Here is a 24,330-nt window from a genome sequence, read left to right on the forward strand (position 1 = left end):
GTGACCAAATTTGCACGACAAATGGATCTGGTATGAATATTTCTCATATTGGTAGTTCAATTGTTAAAAACCCCATGAAAAACTTGCACCTGAAAGATGTTTTGCATGTCCCAGAAACTTCCAAAAATCTTGTTTCCGTCCATCGTTTCACTCTTGATAACAATGTTTTCATAGAATTCTATCCCTATTTTTTCTTGGTCAAGGACTTGGCAACAAGGAGAATCATTCTTAGAGGACGGTGCGTAGGAGGTCTCTACCCACTCATATCATCTTCATCTTCATGGTAAGATAAACAGGCAAACATTGTCACCAAGCCTTCTTCATCAAGGTGGCACATTCGTTTGGGTCATCCCTCTTCAGTCATAGTTAAATATATTCTTAGCAAAAATAAACTCTCTTATGAGCCTAGTGTTGAGTCAGATTGTGATCCGTGTCAACAAGCTAAAAGTCATCAATTACCTTACCCTATTTCTCTTAGTGTATCTACTTCTCCATTACAACTCATCTTCTCAGATGTATGGGAACCAGCCCCCACTTCCGTTGGAAGATTCTCTTATTATGTAAGCTTCATTGATGATTATAGTAAATTTACTTGGATCTACTTGCTGAAAAAAAGATCTGATGTATTCCAAGTCTTTATCAACTTTCAAAAGCTTGTTGCAAACTGAACTCCAAAATTATTGCCATGCAAACCGATTGGGGTGGTGAGTATGAAAAGTTAAATGCCTTCTTTCAAAAACTTGGCATATCACACCATGTATCCTGTGCTCATGCTCACCAACAGAATGGCTCTGCTGAGAGGAAACATCGTCACATTGTTGACATGGGACTTGCCCTCCTAGCAAATGCATCCATGCCACTCAAATTTTGGGATGAAGCTTTTTTAACTTTCACATATCTCATCAACTTACTTCCAAGCAAAGTCATCAAATTTGAAACACCTCTGACACGTCTTCTTGGTGTTACACCTAACTACCCTTCTCTTCGTGTCTTTGGGTGTGCATGTTGGCCCAATCTCAGACCTTACAACACACGCAAACTTGCTTTCCGCTCTAAACAATGTGCCTTTTTAGGCTATAGCCCTATGCATAAAGGAGTTAAATGTCTTGATATTCCTACTGGTAGGGTCTACATATCTAGGGATGTTGTTTTTGATGAGTCAGTATTTCCCTTTGCTTCACTTCATCCCAATGTTGGTCAACTTCTTCGCCAAGAAATCCTTCTCCTCCCTACACATCTTCGGTCTTTTGATCATGGGGGTGATGATTGTACTAATCAATATGATGATATTCCTGCTGGTACTGGTCCTACTCTTATGCCTGTGCAGGTTCCTGGCGAAACGGCGCTCAAAATGATCAAAACGATCTTATATTTCATGTGGCAGAAGAAGACGAGCTTGGAACGGACAACGAGGATGATTCGGCGGTGCCTGGCACACCTGCACGCGCGCCATCCTTGGATCACGCGGCAGAATCCGCCTCGGATCGGGCTCCCACCTGCGGCAGTTCCGGCACTCGGGCCAGCCAACCCCGTGCAACCACGTCGATGACAGGCGGGGACAGCAGCGGGACAGGATCCCACTCGCCCCGCGTGCGCATGCAGTTGCGGTTGGGGGGCGGATCCTCTGTGTCGCGCCGCGCAGCTACTCCCAGTACGCCTGCAGGATCGGCGGCCTCACCGATGGCCACAGGATCTCCTGTGCAAACTGCTACAGCACAGGACTCGTCCGGATCGGCTGTGGCGAGTGCACCTGCAGTCCAGTCTGTGGCATCTCCAAAAATCATGACTAGACTACAAAAAGGTATACGAAATCCAAAAATAAGAACGGATGGGACTATACCATATGGCATGTTATGTATTTCAGGAGAGCCAACAAGTGTGAGCAGTGCACTTGATGATCCCAAATGGAAGAAGGCAATGGATGAAGAATATTCTGCGCTTATGAAAAATAAAACTTGGCATCTTGTACCAAATCAGAAAGGTAAAAATATAATTGATTGCAAGTGGGTATATAGAGTTAAAAAGAAGGAAGATGGCTCCATTGACAGGTATAAGGCACGTTTGGTTGCAAAAGGCTTCAAGCAACGTTATGGTATTGATTATAAGGACACTTTCAGTCATGTTGTGAAAGCTGCAACTATCAGACTTGTGCTGGCCATTGCTATGTCCAGAGGATGGAGCCTAAGACAACTAGATGTACAGAACGCGTTTTTGCATGGTGTTCTGGAAGAGGAAGTGTTCATGAGACAGCCACCTGGGTATGAAAGTAAGAAACTTCCAACTTTGTTTGCAAACTTGATAAAGCACTTTATGGCTTGAAACAAGCACCTAGAGCATGGTATTCTAGACTGAGCTTGTAGTTGAAATCTCTTGGCTTTATTGCTTCAAAGGCTGACACATCCTTGTTTATTTATAACAAGGCAGGAGTGGTCATTTTCTTGCTTATATATGTTGATGATATTATAGTTGCAAGTTCTTCACAAAATGCCACCAATGCTCTTCTCCATGACCTAAGCTCAGAGTTTGCTTTAAAAGACCTAGGTGATTAGCACTTCTTTCTAGGCATTAAAGTCAGAAAAACTCAAGATGGAATTATGTTAAATCGGGAGAGATATATCACTGAACTTTTGTCTCGTATGGGGATGAAAAATTGCAAGCCAGTACCTACACCTTTGTCTTCTTCAGAAAAACTTTCGGCCCATGAAGGAGATCCACTCCAAGAGGAAGACAGTACAAGGTATAGGAGTGATGTGGAAGCGTTGCAATATTTAACTCTCACACGCCCAGATATTACATTGCTGTTAACAAAGTTTGTCAGTATCTACATGCACCTACTTCTGCACATTGGGCAGCTGTCAAGAGAATTGTAAGATATGTAAAGCATAATATGGGTATAGGACTTCATTTCAAAAGTTCTAATTCCACTCTTGTGAGTGCATTTTCTGATGCTGACTGGGCAGGCTGTAGTGATGATAGAAGATCAACTGGAGGTTTTGCTATATTCTTTGGACCAAATCTTATTTCTTGGAGTGCTAGGAAACAAGCCACTGTATCACGTTCAAGCACAGAAGCTGAGTATAAATCCTTGGCTAATGCAACTGCTGAAGTTATTTGGGTTGAGTCACTTCTTGCAGAATTGGGAGTTAAAAATAATCGGATCTCATGCTTATGGTGTGATAACTTGGGTGCAACATACTTATCTACAAAACCAGTGTTTCATGCTAGGACAAAGCACATAGAGATTGATTTTCACTTTGCACGAGAAAGGGTTGCAGCAAAGAAGCTTGAGATACGGTTTATTCCCTCCAAAGATCAAGTGGCGGATGGTTTCACCAAGGCACTACCAACACGACCATTTGATGAGTTCAAGAGTAATCTTAATTTAGGTAGTTGAGATTAAGGGAGGGTGTTAGAATACAGAGATATCGTTGTAATCTCAACCTCCTCCTCTATCTCCTCTATCTCCTATTGTATTCAAACTCTTGTATCTATCTCTTGCACAACAAGACAACCTATCAATATAAACCAACGCGGCTCCCCTCGAGGGAGTAGGAACGCTTCATCATCTAACACACCCATCGCGATCGTTCGTGGCGCCAAGAACAAGCCGCGTGCGAGGCCACTGCTAAGAGGAGGGGCGTCGCCGACGAAGTCGCAACTCAACCCCGTGCTAGGGTTTGCGTCGACAACGAGGGGGGAGAGGGGGTCGTGTGTGTAAGGAGTGGTTGAGGATGTCGCGAGCCGTTTCATCGGTCGATTTCACCGGCGACGGAGCAAGGCGGGGTGGCCGAAGAGGCAATTTGTCTCGCACATGCAAATGCTTGTTGTTCAACACGCGGGAGCGGGCACCCTAAATAACCAGCACGGGATGTCATTTGGCTCCGCACGTGCAACCAACTTTACAAGGCATACAATTTTAACGGGAGGAATACACGACTTCGGTCCATGCATACAAAAAGTAAAAAAAAAAAGTTGAGATAACGCGCCTATTGGACACCAAACATCAAACATCATGCCAAAACCGACCCCCTCGCTCTATGCAGCCTGAATACGGTCAACCAAACTAGACGCAAAATATTGGTTTATTTTCCTGTTTTTCTCGACGAGACCCAAGTGAGCAACAAATGCATTGCAAATCGAGGGGAGCAACCTCCTTTCCTATTTGAAAGGTCCCTTCGAGCATTTCTTCCATCCTGTTCGTGCAAAATAAAAAAAAATCCATGCTATTTAAAAGGTCCGTTCTTTTCTTCCTAAAAAAAACCCGAGGGAAAAAGGTCGCGCCCAGCACGTCACTGTCAAGCACCCGTTGGCGTCAGAATCTAGAACCCCAATATGCCCTACACCGCAGGACGCCCACCGTGCGTGCGCTGGACGTGTCAACCCCCCACGTTCCTTCCTTCCTTCCTTCCATTCATCTTCCAAGCCAGAGAACAGCAACGGGAACAGATCATCACGGAATAAAGCGCACTCTTCTACCACCAGCAGCAGTACCAAAAGTCGATAGAAAATTCAAAGCTCGCCCGTGCTCCGCCTACACGTCAAACTCGCCGTCGGCGCCTCCCCCCCCCCCCCCCCCCCCCTTTCCCCCCTTCCTACGGCTTCCTCCTCCCCCCCCCCCCCCCCCCCCCCTCGCAGATCTCGCCGTTCCCTGCCACGCCGCCGGCCTCCCCGGAGAGCCGGAGGGGCCTGCGCCTGCGCCTGCCCGACGGACGGCACGGCACGGCTCCTCCTCCCTCCCCTGCCCCGACCGGCGGCGGCACGCTCTGTCGATCCTCGGTGAGCGCCCCCGCTCGATCCGATTCGCGGGCTACGTCGCCTGCCTGCCCGCCCGCTGTGGGCTGACGCAGCAGCGGGGCTGATACTGATCCTGCTGCCGTGCGCAGGGTACGTTCGAGGACGCAGGCGCCTGTGTGACCGAGTGCGCGCGCGGAGGGCCAGGGCCGGAGTCGACATGAAGGGCGTGTCGTCCATCCCCGCTGCGGCGATCATCCCTTCGCCGCTCTTCCTCTGGCGGGTCAAGGTATAGCCTTCGCGCCATTTCGACGGCCGCTCATGCATGCTTAATGTACATCCCGATGTATAGGAAGTGTGTGCTGCGGACGCCGTTATGCACATTGTCTGCGGCTCATGTCATGTTCCAGAAGAAATTTACAAAGGAGGTCAAGAGTTGAGGGGAAGTTAAGGGATAAGCCCCCTCATTGCATAAACTTTGTAGTAGCGACAAAAATCATGCCATGGAGTATAAATCTCTGCTACTCTAGGATATGCCTTTGTTTTCCATGATAATTGAACGGTACAACACCTGAACACTATTATGATTAGCTTGGTCACAGAAGATGAAGTGGCCTTTTAGCATATCCATTTTCGGTTGGAAATGCTGCTTTTTTTTTTTGCTGATTTACCCTGTAATTTCCTCCAAGAGACGCCAACATATTTACCTGTCCTTATCTAGTTCTGTGCTGTGGCATTATGTATTTTATTGATCATTTATTCTGTAACCACTAACCATTTGTACTGAAATTACCCTGTTCTCTTGATTTTCTCATCTGCCCTGATCGACATTTTACTTCTCAAATTGCTTATGAGTGTGTACCTTTTCCAGGTTATATTGTTTCTCCTATGGGGCTTGTGCTGTTGCAAGGTCAGTGTTGCTCTATTAATCGCTTTTGTGACGCATGAATTGAGCTTCATGTGGTTTGTTAATCGATTATGCTCTTGGACCTGCAGATAGGGTGGGATTCGGTTATGAGAATGAGTGTTGATCTGCGAGATTTATTTCTATACGAGGCTTTCTTATACTATAATCCTCTTCTTCTGGTGGTGAGTTTCTTTTTGTTGTTGTACATGTATGTGACATACTCAACTTTCTATGCAGAAAATTTAGTCGCGCATGTAATTGTGCTTTGTGTTCCTATTGTAGGCACTGATGATTTGGTTATGGGGAATAAATTTGTGGGTTTTCGCACAATCATCAGTAAATTATGCGAAGGTGTTTGATCTTCCACAGACACATTTATCACACCGAGAAATATGGAGGGTATGCCTATTTATCTTGTTTGCTATATCCGTTTGATATCTTGCTTGAATGCATTTACACTGACAAGCCTATCCATAGCCTATAAGCTTTTATGGTGTACTGCAATTTATGTGGCATATGGTTGTTATGGTAGCCTGAATTTTATGGATGGTGGCATTAAGCTCTCAACAATTCTTGTAGTTCCCATTCCATTATATTTTTCTAGTACAACTGTACATAACGTTCCTAAAGCAACCGTGTTTATCTTGCTTTTCTATGCAAGTAATATATATGATTCCTACTTTAGTGTCTGGATGAACATGCGTCGGCAGGGTAATTATTTCTGCAGTTGAATACCGATGGGCCGATGTTTTGAACGTGGCTCTCTTTTCTTTAAACCGTATTGTGTTTTTGTCCTGCCCATGTTCTTTTATGCCGACATAATATTGTCTAATTTCTCATATTATATGTACTCTGGCATATTGTTCTGCTGAAGTAAAACTTATTTTTCTCCATTGGCAGTGTGCTACTTGGCTGACGTTAATTGTTCCAACAAGTATGACAGCTTACCTATATCTGTATTCACATGGTGAAGTGTCTCTTGCTGCATCTCAACCAGTGTAATATCTTGAGCTCATTAAGTTGTTAATTCTGTGATTTGCTCATGGGACCTTTTGTTGTGTACAGTATGCTTGGTTTTACTTGTGGTGGTGCTTATCGGTTATCATTAATCAAATTCGTGCAAAAAATTTCCAAGAATTCTCCCGAGGAACAGTATAATATAAGATATTGTTGACATACTAAAATGAATGCCTCATTGTGTATCTCTGACTCTGTCGTGTCAATTGATAAACTGAAACTTACATCATGTCGTAAGATTAGAACAGTAGTTTCTTCATTATACTTTTTGCTAGCACTGAATGTTAATGCGATTGCCAATTTACCCTTAAAACTTATACCTATTCTCCTGTAATAATTGAATAAGTGGAAATGCCCATCTTAGTGCAATACTGTTATATGGTAAGTATAATCAATTGATGTCCGAGTACACATACATACGGATGGTTTCTTTGAATATTGAAGTGAATCTTAAGTTCTGCATGACGTACCATCCACTTACTCCTGCTTCCCCAAGTTAGAAACTGCAATATTATGCAATATATTCTACTCTGATGCATTACTTTTTGAAATGTTGAGTTATGAATTGACATATCATTCTGCCCGTCTGCAGGTTCTTTTGTATGCTATCCTTCTGATGATCCTCCTTTCTCCTTTTGATATGTTCTATTTATCATCACGCTTTTTCTTTCTGAGGACCATGTGGCGCATAATACTTCCATTACAAGTAAGTTAACAAATTTCTAGTAATATTAGATTGGTTTTGCTTTTTTGGTATGCTACAGAGTACAGACAAAACAAAATGTTTTGGTCTCTGGTGGTTATTGTATATACCTGATTGTCCTTGCTTGTGTAGCCAGTAAATCTGATTAAATAACATTTTGAATTGATTTAATGTACCCTTGCTCTACAGGCAATTACATTCCCTGACTTCTTTATGGCGGATATTTTCACATCCATGTCAAAGGTATGCATTCATTTAAAAAAATGGAGAAAGTTTGCAGGCATTTATTTAAAAGTGTTTGCTGTTCATGTTTTGTTTTAACTAATTACTCTTATAGATAGCAGGACATGGTTTTCTTGTTCAATACCATCTCTGTTTTGTTTTTAAATATAAGAAGTTTTGGCAGTTTAAATTGAACTGACAAAACGTCTTACATTGAGGAACAGAGAGATACTATAATATTTTATGTTCTCAGTTCAGCTGTAATATAGTGTAGTTCCTTCAGAAAAATTATCTCCTAACTACGTGAGCATCTCCAATGTACCATTTCCTAGTTTTGTACAGAACTGTTTCTAGCTTCTAGACTGTCCTGAGTGGACATTTTCAGTTTGATTTTTCTACTATGTTGCTCAATTGCTGCATTTGTTTGCAGGTGTTTTCAGATCTGGAACGTTCAGGTTGTCGCATGGTCCATCGTCAGGTTAATCTCTCTGTTTCTCTTGTTCTATTCACATATTGTCTTCAGCAGTCTCCACATTGCTTGGTTTACTTGACGATTGCGAGGTATTGCAAAAACTAATTGTTATTATGATATTTTACAGGTCGCGACAATTGCTTGGTTTGAAGCAGATTCGATTTGTGGTAGCCACTCTGTAGCTATTCCTCTAGTTCTGGTACTCCCTTATTTGTGTCGTTTCTTCCAGTGTCTTCGACAGTACAAGGATACAAAGGAGAAAACTTGTCTTCTCAACGGTAATACTCACCACCATATTGCAGCTCTGATTGCTTTTCTTTCTCTTCAGATGACATATATGTTTAAAATGCTAGAAATAGAACAAGATGTAGCTTGTGATCATATGTTCTGTACCTACTTCTGGACACTTACCAACGTCTTTGTACCAAATTCAGCACTCAAGTACTCGACAGCAGTCCCTGTGATCTTTTTATCAGCTCTCAAGTATCATGTATTTCCTGACGTATGGATTAGCTTTTACCGCCCCCTGTGGCTTATTTCCAGTGTTGTGAATTCACTGTATTCCTTCTACTGGGATATAAAGCGAGATTGGGATTTGAGGTGCCGTTCTCTACAAAAGTTCCTTTTCTACTCTGTCCTTGCGTATCCCAATTGTTGCTGACGAGACTTTCTCTATAATTGCAGCATTTTAACCAGGATTTTCATGTTCAAAAATCCAAGTGCATGGAGCAATCTTCTTTACGGGCGTAGCTGGGTATATATACACTCTTAACACAACATGGTTTTAGCTAGTACACCCTGGTAGTTTTCTGAACTATCCTCTCATGGTTGCCCTACAGGTATTTTATTGGGTGTTAGGTAGCAATCTCATTCTCCGATGTACATGGACATACAAGCTCTCGGCGCATCTTCGGCACAACTACCTGACGGTGTTTGCGATAACAGCTTTGGAAATGGTGAGGCGGTTCCAGTGGGTGTTTTTCCGCGTCGAGAATGAGTGGAACAAGATGACAGCCAAGCAAAATTTTGAAATGTCATCCGATATGCTGCCTTCGGAAGCAGATAGGCTATTGGATTCTAACAGCCATACAGTCTGACCCTACATTCAAAACAATCTTATAGCCCGGTCCTTATGAGGTTCTTTCTCGTAACATCTCTAGAGCTCAGAAGGCCAATTATACAGGATAGATTTCCACAGAACGAAGTTGTTGGCACATGTGCCATATGTATAACACTCTTGAATCCAAACAGTGATAGTAATATCAAAAGACAAGTTATGCTATTCGGCACATTTACAAAGATTATCTGCTTAGCTGATGCGCATATCGGCAATCTGAGTTTGATGCTTTATCCTTCTGTTTTTTGTTAAACTTGCAACTGTTCAAATGCATCTGTATCGTCTTGCGCAATAGTACAACAACAAAGACGTTGTCTGTTTACAGATATGTTGTGCTCCATGTCTGTTTACAGATATGTTGTGTGTGCAATATGCATTGCAGATTTCATGCAGTATGTAAAAGGAAAGGAGGGTGCTACCACCACAGAAAATAAACAGATCAATAAATCAATCATCAACGTTGGATACAGACATACAGTACAGTACTCCTACTCCAAGACAAAAGGAACCAGACGTGAACATAGTATGATACATCATGATGCTATGGTATCCAACCCGTCAAATAATGGGTTGCATTGCATAGACCGACCAGCCGTCACTGCGTCAGCCAGCCTATGGGTATGGGTGTTTAGAAAACCTCCGGGTTGAAGTTCCCGGGCATGGAACCGTTCCCGCCTCCGGCGTTCCTGAGGTGCATGGACAGCACATAATTGTCGGCCTCGAGCTGCCGGACCTGCTCCCGCTGCCGGGCGACCTGGCCCTGGAGCTCCCTGCCTTTCTCCTCGTCCTCCACGTGCTGCCGGTGCTGCAGCAGCACCGCCCTCTTGAGGACGGCGTTCTGCCGCCGGACCTCCTCCAGCTCCCGGTCCTTGTCGGCGAGGGCGCGCGCCGCGCGGGAGCATACGGCGCCGCCGAAGGCCTCGAGGATCTTCGCGGCGCGTTGCCGGGCGTCGTCCAGGGAGCCGGCGCTCGCCATCTCGCTCACCATCAGCTCCGTCCATTCCGCCGCCGACTGCTTCACCTTTGCGTGGTCGTTGCACTTGTCTGCCGCGGCGGCGGCTTCCTCGCCGTCCGGCGGGCAGTCCAGCCGCAGCTGCAGCATGCTCTCCAGCATCGCTCGGAAGTCGTCCACGTCCATGGCGGCCGGCTGAGTGGCGAGCGTCTACTATCTGGTTTTGGAAGGCTCGAATCCTTTTGGCAGGGAAGGAAAGGCGTAGAGAAGTATATATGGGAAGCCAGCTATGGTTAAACCGAGTCGAGCTGCGATTCTGTTTCTTCTTCTGAGACAAGAGTCCACGTCCGAGTCCGACCTGGACAGTAACTCCTCCGCGCCGTCAACGCCTACCTCGCCCCTCCCGCCAAGGACATCGTCGCCGCTCAGCCTGGACAAAACTAGCGGTCTTTCGGACCGGCTCGTGCTCGGTCCGGGCCGGCTTGTGGCCCACTCGGTAAAAAAACCACGTGGAGCTTGGCGGAGCCATGGCAGGGGCGTGGCGAGGGCGTGGCGGGCCCATGGCGAGAGCTTGGCAACGCAGGTATGGCGAGGGCAAGAGCGGGGGCGAGAGCAAGGTGTTCGAGCGCGGGAAAAACTTCTGTGTTTGTCTCCCTCCCCTCCGGTCGTGTCTCCGGCGATCACCGTCCACTCGCGATTCCATTTTTGCACTGACAACCGTGCCATCGTGTTCAACGGCGCCGGCGCACGGTTCGTCGACGCGACAGCCGACGCCGAGCTTGCGAGCAGCCTCATGCAGCTGACCACGGGGGACAAGCTGCTGAACATGTTCCCGAGCTGCCACGGCACCGACGAGCTGCAAGAGAAGAAGGATGCATTTACATTTACTGCCGACGTTCAGAAGTTCAAGGCGGTGGTCAAGACGTGGTCCACCAAGAAGTCCAAGATCAAGGAGAAAGAAGATGCATTGGTGGAAAAGAAGGAGGTGGAGCAGCAGACTGATAAATTTTTGTTTTATTCCAGAATTGATTTTATTTTTGTTTTACTTTGTCTCCCATTTTCCCTCTAATTGTTTATGTAGCTATACTATCTGCGCAATCCCTTCACCCACTGTTCCTGATCATAATTTATTTAGTTTTTTTGTTGAACATAGTATCATGTTGCAAATTGATGACTTCATGTGTGAAAGCATTTCCAACAAGGTTGTAAGCTATGTGTGTGTTATATGTACTAATTTTATCTTTCATTTGGGCTTCGTTGCCTTGTGATCATGAGGTTACAGATTCAAGTTTGGGAAATAGCCTTTTATAGAAATGTAGGAAAAAACTGTGTGCAATAGACACATAGCTTTAGACGGCGGCTCATGCCATCTCCTTAGACTATCCTTAATCTTTTTTTTATGAACTCGATTAATATTTTATTGTTAGACTCAGCTTGTCCATTAGCTTGGGCATAATACGAAGAGGAATGGAGCAACTTTATCTTATAAGATTGAACAAATTCTTTAACTTGATGTGACACGAAGGATGAACCTTGATCTGTAGTTAATGTTTGTGGAATGCCAAATCTATGAATAATTTGTTACGGAATGTCAAATCTATGAATAATTTGTTCGTGTGGTTATGAACTGAATTACTTCCGTATGTGTCATGTTGTTGATAGTGTCGCTTGATCGTGTCGCTTCAGACCATTTAGTGGAATAGGTGCGAATTGAACAGCACATGCGCAGGAAAGTGATGGTTTTTTCATCTTGTTTATCTTATCATTGGCTGAAGCAGACAAGATTGATTATCACAAGCAGAGTATTTCCTACTACCGGATAGTGGCTGCGCCCGGATGAAGTAACGGTTACCCATCGGAACAGTCTAGAAAAAGCTTAGTTTAATGGCTGTGATTTTTTTCTAATCAGTGCATTGTGTACTGTACATACCAACCAGCAGGATTTTCTTAAGCAAGTTGCAACTCGGATAATGGGATCCAAACCGCCCTTGTCTGAGACAGAGGAAGATTTCTTCCTAGAAATGAGCTGATTTTCATTCTTGCCACTACACCTGACATTATTATTGAGCTTTTTTTTACAGTAACCTATACTGCTCATAGGGGAGGCAGCGGTATAACACAATCAAACCGTCCATTTTCTGAGGGTACGATGGGCAGAAAAATTAAGAACGTTGTGTTTTTTTTATCACGGACCTAAGCTGTTAGCCCACTTAGTGGGTGATTGGATCCAAGGGACTAAAATTAGTCTGACTAAAACTAGTCTCTTTAAGAGGCTAAAGTTTCAAGCACCCTAAAGAGAGGCTAAAACTAGTTTTGAGACTAAAATCTTTTAATCAGGGATACCCCTACTAAAATGTGCATTAGTCCTCTCTCTCCTCATTTAACTCCTCATGCAGGTTCTGGATTGGAGGGTTTGGAGGATAATAAATGCTCATTAACTTGATTTTAGTCTCTTTAGTATTTGAATCCAAGCATGAATGAGCCTAGCAAGTTTTAGTCTCATTACTTTTAGTCATGGGACTAAAACGTATCCAAACACCCTCTTAGACTAGATTGATTCACATCATTCTTCCCTGCCGCGGCTCCCTGCTCCTTCTCCGCCGTCGCCGCCCGTCGCCATCGCCGCCGCCGCTCTCCCACCCTCAAGCCATGCCCTCGTGGACCTCTGCGGCCGCTGTTCCTTCTCCCTGCCGTCGCCGCCGCCGCCGCCGCTCGACGTAGCTGGCCCCGACCTCGTGGACCTCCGCGGCGAGTCCGATATCTCAACCTGGTAAGGACTTCTCTTGTGGCGGTCGCTCTCCCACTGCCCTGCCCTCGTGGATCTTACAGTGCAGTACAGCTCTTATGGCGTTCTGTATGTCAATCTGATAAGTTGGATCGTACTGGTTATAGCAATCTCTTTCCATCAGCCACAAATAATCATCCACACTTGATGCCTCTCCAGTTGAGCTAAAGCATCGGTATAGATGAACTGTGTAGTTGATAAACTAGATGGCATCGGCATACCATTTTCCCTATGCAAGGTACATCAGAAAAAAAAGGCATAGAGCATTGATTGATCCAGAAATTACCTGATGGTTGACCAATCAAATCCTGCAGTACAATCTGTACTTTTTCATGTGCAAACAATGCTGGGTACCACTCCAAGCATTTTCACCTTAGCATCCTGCAAGTAAATAAAATAACCAGTAAGGAATTGGAAGTAGATGAATCTAATTAACAATAGAAATAGTGCAGATCAATATGGTCAGTACAATAGAAAATAACCGGGATAATAAAATACACATATTGCTTTTCGACACTCTTTTACTTAAGAGAATTATCTGCTGCTCCCTCTGTTCAGAAATAGGTGACATGGTTTTAGTTTAAATTTAAACTTTGAACTCAAACCATGTCATCTATTTTCGACCGGAGCGAGTATGAAACTATCTTTACCTGTACAAATTTCGCAAAACCTGAACTATACGGGGAACCATTATACAGCGCCATGGATGCTCCATTCAATAGAGAGGCATGTAGTTGGCGATCTTTTCTTTTATGCATATTCCTACTAGTTTGACCTTTGGACAAATCTGCGGATAGTAGTAAATTGATTCTGCTTAAATCACTCTTCTATGATGCTGCTTCTGTTGATGCAAATCAGGAAGTGCTTATTGGAGTATATGTGATGTTTCTGTTTGATTATGTACACAAGCACTGTTACTGATACGTGTTTTAGTTTCACGAGTGGAATTCAAATAACTCAGGTTTGGTTCTTTTTTAATTGCAGGGCTTGACATGGAATATGGGAGTGCCACCCTCGAGAACATTGCAGAATATGGCATGGTGATGAGTCAATTTTTTGGCAGCGAAGAAGAAGGTTACAATTACTATAATGCATATGCTCGGTCAAAGGGTTTTGGTGTTAGAAAGGAAGAACTGACCAGGAAGGTGGACACGAACATAGCTTTTCGCCGCCTCTATGTCTGTTGTAAAGAAGGATATCGGGCGAGGAAGCACTTCGAAAAAACTGAACGAGTGCGAACTCCTAGGCCGCTGTCACGTTGTGGATGTGGCACCCGGATGGAGATCGAGCTTTGTATGGATAATGGTGAATGGTTTGTAAAAGATTTTGTGGATGAACATAACCATCCACTCGCTAAGCCTGACCAGACAGCTTTCATAAGATCACATCGCGGACTGAGTGATGTGCAAAAGGCTGATGTCATTGAGTATGGAATTGGTGGCCTTCGGACACATCAAATAATGGAAGTAATGGAGAAGGATAGTGGTGGTTACAGCAAGGTAGGCTTTATTTCTCAGGACCTGTATAATTTTGTTGCCAAGTACAAGAAGGAAATGATAGAAGGCCGTGATGCTGAATTTGTACTCCGTTATATGGCAGCCCGAAAAGACATAAATGGCGAATTTTTTTCAAGTACACCACTGATAGTGAAGGGCATCTGCTGAACATTTTTTGGGCAGACGCACAGCCTCGGATTGACTATGATGCGTTTGATGGCGTCGTGATCTTTGATAGCACTTACCGTGTGAACAAATACAACCTGTCATTTGTCCCCTTCATAGGAGTGAATCACCATCGCAGCACAACCGTGCTTGGAGTGTGAGCGTGGTGGGGAACGAACTAGGAGGGCCACGATGGGGTGGAATGGGCCAAACTGGCCTTCGCGGCCTCGCGGGCGGCTGTTTTTTTTCTTCTTCCCAAAATGCCCTCGCCACGTCTATACTCGAAGACTCGAGCCACGCGGTGCAGGCTTTACCGTTCACGATTCCATCTCTCAAACTGATTACATCTCTCGAACTGGGCAGTATAACTCACTCGTCATCGTTCGTCAAGTAAGATTTGACGGCTGATATTTCGTCACCGTTCGTTAAGTAAGATTTAACAGCTGATATTTCACCCAGGATACCGTAAAAGAGCTCTTATTATTAGACACGGTAAATAATTTGAACAGAAACAAACTCGGTTATTCCTTGCATCCATGCAATAATTAAGTGACTTACACACTGACTGAATCACTACTCCTACCACAAATACACAAACGCAAGTACAATTACATATAAAGAAAAGCATGGGACGTATCAATGCTCGTGTAATTAGGAGCCGCTCGTGGTCACCCTCGAACGTGCGTGAAACACCGTCGACGAGGCAGCAGCGGCACGCGGCAGAGTGTGCACCACGGAGAGCAGAGGGAGATCTGATCCAGAAGGTCCGGGGGGGTTCGGCGGCTACGGCGACGTGAAGGCGTCGTCGAGCCACGCCGGCCGCTCGCCGTCCTCCGGCTCCGGCGCTGCCTGCTGCTGCTGCTGCAGGACGAGGAGCGAGCGCAGCGTGTCCCGGAGGCGGTTGGCGCGCCTCCGGTGGCGGATGCGGCGCAGCACGGCGTCCTTCTCCAGCGCCCCCGCGCCGGGCCCGGGCCTGTGCAGGTACAGCCGGCTCGTGACCCGCACCGCCGCCGCCGCGTCCCCCTCGTCGTGCGCCGCCGCCGCCGCCGCCGGGGGCGGGGACGAAGGTGGGCTCTTGGACATCCTGGAGTCCATGGCAATGGCAAAATCCAACCTGCGTTTTCTTGAGAGGCGTCGAGAGCTCAGAGCTTTTTGTGCAGAATGAGTGGGTGAGCGAGTGAGGGGAGTGTGAAATTAAGGTGGCGGGGCAGGGGCCATTTATAGGCGGTTTCGGGGAGCTCGATTGCGATTTTAGTAGTACGTACTCCGGATTGCTGTTTACTCCGCCTGTTTGTTTTTATTTTTGCTGTTATGGAAACAGGTAGCCGGAGGACATGGTTTCACGTGTCAGCGCCGCCTGTTTGTTTTTATTTTTGTTGTTTCTTCCCTGGCACGCACTGCTCACGCACAGACGGTGACGAGGGATGCACATTTAAGCGACTGCTTTGCCCAAATCATTGCAAGTTAATTAATGACCCGAAATTAAATTTTTAGTTCGTGTCCTAACTTTGCCGGTTTCGGTCTGAAATCAACTAGCTCAGCCCGCAGTTTCTAGAGACATAGGGATGGTGAAAAACGACTGGTAGTAATTGACTAGGAGTGACAGTGAAAGGTTAGAATCTATTCCGCGTGAGGCAACGACCAGTCGGGGTAGAACACGTTTCTACTGCCACGACAGGAAAGCACCACCTTCGATTCGGGCGACGTCACTTTTACACTCACTGACTCACAGCTCGCCATGGCATTGCCATGGCTAATAAAGGTTGTACCCTAGGCAGCTAGGCTTGGTAATGTTAATTAAAAAGACTTGCATTAGTTTGGTCAAACTAATTAGGCCAACTCCATTGCACGACCCCATTCTCTACGGCCCCGTCCATTTGAGATAAAACGAACAAACAAGTTGGCCTAGCACGAGACGGCCCGGACTCATCTTGTCCGTTTCGTGTCCAGCGAGACCCATTTTGAGCGCAAACTTACGCGGGATTTGGGTCGCGATGGCACCAAACAGACGCGTGCTCGTCCGCGTTGGGGACGCGTGGTAGACGGTCACCAACCTTCCACCCACCCGCATGAATGCGCTCGAGCGACCGGACCCGCCTATCATCCGCCCAGTGAAAGGTCGCGGTCCTTCTTAAATGAAAAAGGCGTGGACCGGTCGTCCACAGTTTCCATCACCACGCCGCGGCCTCCTCGAAACCCGACACCTCCCCTCGCGAAACCCTAGCCTCCTCGTCGAGCTCGCCGACCGCCGCAACCATGGGTCTGTGGAACTACGGCCGCAAGGGCACCCACGACCGCGAGGCTGGCTCCGGGTCGGAGACGCGTGGCAGGCGGCCACCAACCTCCCACCCACCAGCATGAATGTGTTTGAGCGGCCGGGCCTGCCTATCATTCGCCCAGTGGAAGGTTGCGGTCCTTCCTAAATGAGGAAGTCGTGGACCGGTCATCCACAGTTTCCATCACCACGCCGCGGCCTCCTCGAAACCCGACACCTCCCCTCGCGAAACCCTAGCCTCCTCGTCGAGCTCGCCGACCGCCGCAGCCATGGGTCTGTGGAACTACGGCCGCAAGGACACCCACGACCGCGAGGCTGGCTCCGGGTCGGAGACGCGTGGTAGGCGGCCACCAACCTCCCACCCACCAGCATGAATGTGTTTGAGCGGCCGGGCCTGCCTATCATTCGCCCAGTGGAAGGTCGCGGTCCTTCCTAAATGAGGAAGCCGTGGACCGGTCATCCACAGTTTCCATCACCACGCCGCGGCCTCCTCAAACCCGACAGCCCCCCTCGCGAAACCCTAGCCTCCTCGTCGAGCTCGCCGGCGGCCGCAGCCATGGGTCTGTGGAGCTACGGCCGCAAGGGCACCCACGACCGCGAGGCTGGCTCCGCGTCGGGGACGCGTCGCAAACGGCCACCAACCTCCCACCCACCCGCATGAATGCGCTCGAGCCGCCGGGCCCGCCTATCATCCGCCCAGTGGAAGGTCGCGGTCCTTCTTAAATGAGGAAGTCGTGGACCGGTCGTCCACAGTTCCCATCGCCACGCCGCGGCCTCCTCCAAACCCGACAGCCCCCCTCACCAAACCCTAGCCTCCTCGTTGAGCTCGCAGGCCGCCGCAGCCATGGGTCTGTGGAACTACGGCCGCAAGGGCACTCATGGCCGCAAGGCTGGCTCCGCGTTGGGGACGCGTGGCACGCGGCCACCAACCTCCCACCCACTGAAAGGATCGATATGGTTGACTAGGGGGGGGGGTGAATAGGCAACGACCACTTTTTTAATTAATCTTAGCAAGTTAGGGTAAGCAACATAAGGGTTCACTAAAATGACAAAAAGGAGGTGAACCTATATGATGCTAACAACAAAGATAACTAAGACAAGTAAGAGATACACAACAACATAAGCATGCACGATGTAAAGGTTAGAGATAACCACAAGTGGAACCAATGAAGACGAGGATGTGTTACCGAAGTTCCTTCCCTTTGACAGGAAGTACGTCTTCGTTGGAGCGGTGTGGAGGCACAATGCTCCCCAATAAGCCACTAGGGCCACCGTATTCTCCTCACGCCCTCACACGATGCGAGGTACCGTGATTCCACTATAGGTGCCCTTGAAGGCGGCGACCGAACCTTTACAAACAAGGTTGGGGCAAACTCCACAAAAAGCTTGGAGGCTCCCAACAAGACCACGAAGCTTCACCACAATGGAATGTGGCTCCGAGGTGACCTCAACCGTCTAGGGTGCTCAAACACCCAAGAGTAACAAGATCCGCAAGGGATTGGTGGGGGAATCAACTTTTCTCTTGGTGGAAGTGTAGATCTAGGCCTTCTCAACCAATCCCTAAAGAATCAACAAGTTTGATTGGCTAGGGAGAGAGATCGGGCACTTTTGAGCTTAGGGAGCAACACTGGAGCTTGGGAGGGTCAAAGGTAGGGTTCTAGAGCAAGAAGAACCCCTTATATAGTGGGGGGGGGAATCCAACCATTTTCCCACTCACAGCCCGAGCCTAGCGGTACTACCGCTGGCACTCCAACGGTACTACCGCTGGCTGCAGCGGTACTATCGTTGGCACTCCAACGGTACTACCGCTGGCTGCAACGGTACTACCGCTGGGCCCATGGTAGTGCAGAAGCACTACCGGGCCAACCACCGCCAAGAAAGTCTTCGCACAAAGTCCGACGAAGTACAACCGCTAGGAAGGCGGTACTAAGTTCCTGGAGCGGTACTACCGCTGACCAGGGGCGGTACTACCGCCAGCACAACGGTACTACCGCGAGAGCTAGCGGTACTACCGCCAGCTCCAGTGGTACCACCGCTAGGCACAGAGGTACTACCGCTGAGAGACCATTTTGCTTAGAGGAGATAAACCACAGGCGGGAGCCACTCCAAAGTTGCAGGGAAAGGGAAAGGAGATAAAGTGTGTGCGTGCAAAATTGATTCCACCCAAACCTTTCCACTACGGGTCCCCTCTTAATAGTACGGCGTTCCTATGACTCAAAGAAAGAGAATCGTAGAGTACACCGTGCTTCTGTTCCGTGGGAGGGGGGCGAGTCGTCTTGTGCCGTTGACATGTGTTATCTAAAATCTTAACACACACGATTAGTCCTTTGCGGTGCTGTCATCAATCACCAAAATTACTTGGGCATAAAATATGCCCTAACAATCTCCCCCTTTTTGGTGGATTGATGACAATACCGGATTTGCACAGTGAATAGCATGTGAACATAAAGATAATGGTAGAGAAAATTAAGGAGCATATGACTCACAGCATATGATAGAAATAAGTCTCACACTAGTCCAAGTCTCACATCACACAAAGCAAAGATAGCAAATAAGAGCAAACCAAGTTCAAAGCAAACACGATAAGATAAGCAAAGCTAAAGCAAAGCGCAAATCCAGATCCTAGACTCTCTCCCCCTTTGGCACAAGACACCAAAAGGGGGTGCACCTAATGACACAGGTGGTCACTCCGCATCCTCATCAGCCCCAGACTCGTCCATGGCATCCGGATCGTCCTGCTCCTCCTCATTATCCTCCTCAGACGCCTCCTCCTCTGCATCAGACCACCGATAACCTTGAGCCCGCATCCAATCAGACTCTGGAGTGATGTCGTCCTCTGAGCCACTGGAGATATCAACATCAAGTGTCCTCAAGACATGCTTGTGCCTCTGACGGTTCTCCTTCTGGGCCACATGAGACTGATACTGTCCCTTGGCATGCATACAGAAGAGAGTCTTCATTTTATCCTTCAGTTTCACTGCCCAAGATGGCATAGCAGAAGAGCGGGACTAAGAAGCGGGGCCTCTTTCAGCAGCAGTCTCTGTGTTAGTGTCCATGTGCTGAGACGAAGTGGATGGGTTGGCCCATTTGTCTTTGATGCGGAGCTTGATAGGATCATGCACAAAGTAATCAGCCTGAATAGGGAACTCGTCAATCAGATAGACTTCGTGCCACCTCTGGCGAATATAGGCAAACAAGTAGGGCCCGTAGATGGGAACCTTGCAGTTCATGATGCAGTTCCAGAGCTCATTGAACATCACATCAGAAATATCGAGAGGGGCAGATTCCTTAGTCTTAGCCTCCTCACAAAGCATAAGCATCTCAGCTAGATGACCATGCACCTCGTCAAAGTTGCCAATGCGAGGAAAGAGAGTGTTGCGGAAGATCCGATGCATGATATACAGATGCTTGGGGAGCACACCTTTCTTCACATAAAGTTGTTGCAACCTGTCCTTGGGGGTGGCAGTAGATGAAGATGGAGCATGAGGACGCAACCCAAGAGGATTGTCAGCTCCCTGAAAGTCGACCTTGAGAAGCTTCATGAATTCTGACCAGGAACCTGTCATCTTCTGAGTACCGGTCATCCAAGTCATGGTGCGCTCGTCATCAGGTGCAAAGTGAACAGTGACATAGAATTGGGCCACGACATTAAAGTAATCCGGGTTCCGCTGAAGGTGAGCAAAGTCAATCCACTGTACTGGAACAAACATCTTCTTGAAGTGCTTGATGATGTCGCGATAGATCATGCAGTGATCCCGTGACAAAACATGCTCGACATTCTTGATCCGAGCCTTCTCTTCTAGATAGTGATTGCGGGTGCGGAACCGCAGAAACTCCTTAGGGGGCATATTGCGAACGTTGATCCCCTTGGTCTTGTGAGCTGTCTTCTTGAAAGACTTCTTTTTGGGATTCAGACCTGAAGTGGCGGAGCCCTCTGGAGCATTTGGAGTGCGATACTGCTTTGGTTGGGTGTCCCGTGGGGGATTCGAGCGGCGAGCACCACCTGTGACACACAAGACACACACACCGAAAAAGAGCCACAGGAGGAGTCAAGGCAATGAGCAAAAAGAAGCATAAGAATAAACTCATATTGCCAAACAAAGCGAAAATAAAAGAAAAAATATCCTCCTGACGGTAGTACCGCTACCCCTGGCGGTAGTACCACTGGGGTCCTAGCGGTAGTACCGCCAGCCTAGCGGTAGTACCGCTAGAGGGTTGACTTTCAGATCTGAATAGAGAAAGACCCATAAGAACGGCTAGATTGGATTTACGAGGGCCATGGCTACTGCATAGAATCACTACAAGAACCACCATAGCCCTAATCACATGAGGATATCAAGAACATGTAGATAAAGACATGCCTAGGCAAGAGGATTCCAGATTTAGATCTAATCCAAAATAAGAGAAAAAGTACTTGATATAAAACATGAAGAACCTAGGGCATGTCAAGATAAAAGCAATGAATCATAGGACCTACACTACCCTAGAATATCTCCTTCGTTCCATCCAAGAACAAAGCACAAACCTGTTGGAAATATGCCCTAGAGGCAATAATAAATTAGTTATTATTATATTTCTTAGTTCATGATAATCGTTTATTATCCATGCTATAATTGTATTGATTGGAAACACAATACTTGTGTGGATACATAGACAAAACACTGTCCCTAGTAAGCCTCTAGTTGACTAGCTCGTTGATCAAAGATGGTCAAGGTTTCCTGGCCATAGGCAAGTGTTGTCACTTGATAACGGGATCACATCATTAGGAGAATCATGTGATGGACTAGACCCAAACTAATAGACGTAGCATGTTGATCGTGTCATTTTGTTACTACTGTTTTCTGCGTGTCAAGTATTTGTTCCTATGACCATGAGATCATATAACTCACGGACACCGGAGGAATGCTTTGTGTGTATCAAACGTCGCAACGTAACTGGGTGACTATAAAGATGCTCTACAGGTATCTTCGAAGGTGTTCGTTGAGTTAGTATGGATCGAGACTGGGATTTGTCACTCCGTGTGACGGAGAGGTATCTCGGGGCCCACTCGATAATACAAACATCACACACAAGCCTTGCAAGCAATGTGACTTAGTGTAAGTTGCGGGATCTTGTATTACGGAACGAGTAAAGAGACTTGCCGGTAAACGAGATTGAAATAGGTCTGCGGATACTGACGATCGAATCTCGGGCAAGTAACATACTGAAGGACAAAGGGAATGACATACGGGATTATATGAATCCTTGGCACTAAGGTTCAAATGATAAGATCTTCGTAGAATATGTAGGATCCAATATGGGCATCCAGGTCCCGCTATTGGATATTGACCGAGGAGTCTCTCGGGTCATGTCTACATAGTTCTCGAACCCGCAGGGTCTGCACACTTAAGGTTCGACGTTGTTTTATGCGTATTTGAGTTATATGGTTGGTTACCGAATGTTGTTCGGAGTCCCGGATGAGATCACGGACGTCACGAGGGTTTCCGGAGTAGTCCGGAAACGAAGATTGATATATAGGATGACCTCATTTGATTACCGGAAGGTTTTCGGAGTTACCGGGAATGTACCGGGAATGACGAATGGGTTCCGGGAGTTCACCGGGGGGGGCAACCCACCCCGGGGAAGCCCATAGGCCTTGAGGGTGGAACACCAGCCCTTAGTGGGCTGGTGGGACAGCCCAAAAGGGCTCTATGCGCCAAGAAGAGAAAATCAAGAGAAAAAGAAAAGAAAAAAGGAGGTGGGAAGGAAGGGGGACTCCCTCCCACCAAACCAAGTCCAACTCGGTTTGGGGGGGGGGAGTCCTCCCCCCTTGGACTCGGCCGACCCCCTTGGGGCTCCTTGAGCCCCAAGGCAAGGTCCCCTCCCTCCCACCTATATATACGGAGGTTTTAGGGCTGATTTGAGACGACTTTTCCATGGCAGCCCGACCACATACCTCCACGGTTTTTCCTCTAGATCGCGTTTCTGCGGAGCTCGGGCGGAGCCCTGCTGAGACAAGGTCATCACCAACCTCCGGAGTGCCGTCACGCTGCCGGAGAACTCTTCTACCTCTCCGTCTCTCTTGCTGGATCAAGAAGGCCGAGATCATCGTTGAGCTGTACGTGTGCTGAACGCGGAGGTGCCGTCCGTTCGGTACTAGATCGTGGGACTGATCGCGGGATTGTTCGCGGGGCGGATCGAGGGACGTGAGGACGTTCCACTACATCAACCGCGTTCACTAACGCTTCTGCTGTACGATCTACAAGGGTACGTAGATCACTCATCCCCTCTCGTAGATGGACATCACCATGATAGGTCTTCGTGCGCGTAGGAAATTTTTTGTTTCCCATGCGGCGTTCCCCAACAAAACCATAGCCATGGATCCAAATCACCAAGCTCCTAACCCTAGAACAAGAAAGCACCAATCAAGAGAATAAAGGGAGGAGCTTTACTGGTGTCCATGGCACTTGATGGAGGAAGGAGGAGTGGAGCAAACCCTCCAACTCAAGGGAGAGAAGGGGCTCCACAGTTAGAGATCCAAATGGGAGGAGTTCGGGGAAGAGGAAGGAAGAGCCACGAGGAAGAAGAAAGAGGGCAGAAAAAACGGGCTCCCCCTCCTTTATATAGCCCAAGGGGTACGGGCCAGCGGTAGTACCGCCAAGGTCCTAGTGGTAGTACCGCTGACCTAGCGGTAGTACCGCTGCCTGTAGCGGTAGTACCGCTGGGGTCCTGGCGGTAGTACCGCTCCCCGTGGCGGTAGTACCGCTCCCCCTTGAGACAGCCCTAAAAGCCCTAGTCAAGTCGTGGTACACTGGGGTCCTAGCGGTAGTACTGCTAGGGTCCTGGCGGTAGTACCGCTACCCCTGGCGGTAGTACCGCCGGGGTCATGGCGGTAGTACCGCTACCCCTGGCGGTAGTACCGCTGGGGTCCTGGCGGTAGTACCGCTACCCCTGGCGGTAGTACCGCTCAAAATGGCACAACGAGACATAGGATTTCATGAAAAAGACATGGGCAACGACTAGTCAGTGTAAATAAAAAGATAGCACCAGCAAGATATACTGAGTCGTCATTTTGTATCATTTCTTCCATGTGAGAGAAAGGTGGGGGCAGTGGCCGAGGCCACCTATGTTTGAGGCAAAGGTATGACACCGCGAAGAATTATCCTTGGGTTCATGACCAATGCTCGTCTTTGAAGCACAAGTGCCATTTAGTAATGGCTAAAGTGAAAGACTTGATCAATTTATGCATAATGGGGGGAGGGAAGGTTCATTGAGAGAACAACACTCCCCTATGTCCATGCCTACATCTAGAACAACATCTAATGCATAGTGAGGTGCAAAGTGCCTAGCTTCAATCCACATTACTTGAATCAATGATATTTAGCTCATGCCTTAACTCCCAGAACCTTGCTTCATCTAGGGGCTTAGTGAAAATATCTGCAAGTTGCTCTTCAGTGTGGATGAAGTGAACCTCAATATCACCAAGCTTGATATGTTCACGAATGAAGT

General features: G+C 47.4%; 1 protein-coding gene across 1 annotated transcript; it reads left to right on the plus strand.

Moving 5' to 3' along the window:
• The first annotated feature begins 4,584 nt into the window (after positions 1-4,584).
• On the plus strand, positions 4,585-9,351 carry LOC123396402 (SPX and EXS domain-containing protein 1-like). Its single transcript, XM_045091349.1, has 13 exons — positions 4,585-4,776; positions 4,884-5,020; positions 5,603-5,641; positions 5,728-5,820; positions 5,921-6,037; positions 6,539-6,634; positions 7,248-7,361; positions 7,548-7,601; positions 8,011-8,058; positions 8,180-8,330; positions 8,487-8,652; positions 8,737-8,806; positions 8,892-9,351. The coding sequence occupies exons 2-13, from the start codon at positions 4,952-4,954 to the stop codon at positions 9,147-9,149; spliced, it is 1,275 nt and encodes a 424-aa protein (XP_044947284.1). The 5' UTR covers positions 4,585-4,776; positions 4,884-4,951; the 3' UTR covers positions 9,150-9,351.
• Positions 9,352-24,330: the final 14,979 nt, after the last annotated feature.

The sequence above is a fragment of the Hordeum vulgare genome, chromosome 5H (assembly GCF_904849725.1).
Source record: "Hordeum vulgare subsp. vulgare chromosome 5H, MorexV3_pseudomolecules_assembly, whole genome shotgun sequence".
In the NCBI taxonomy this organism is placed as follows: domain Eukaryota; kingdom Viridiplantae; phylum Streptophyta; class Magnoliopsida; order Poales; family Poaceae; genus Hordeum; species Hordeum vulgare.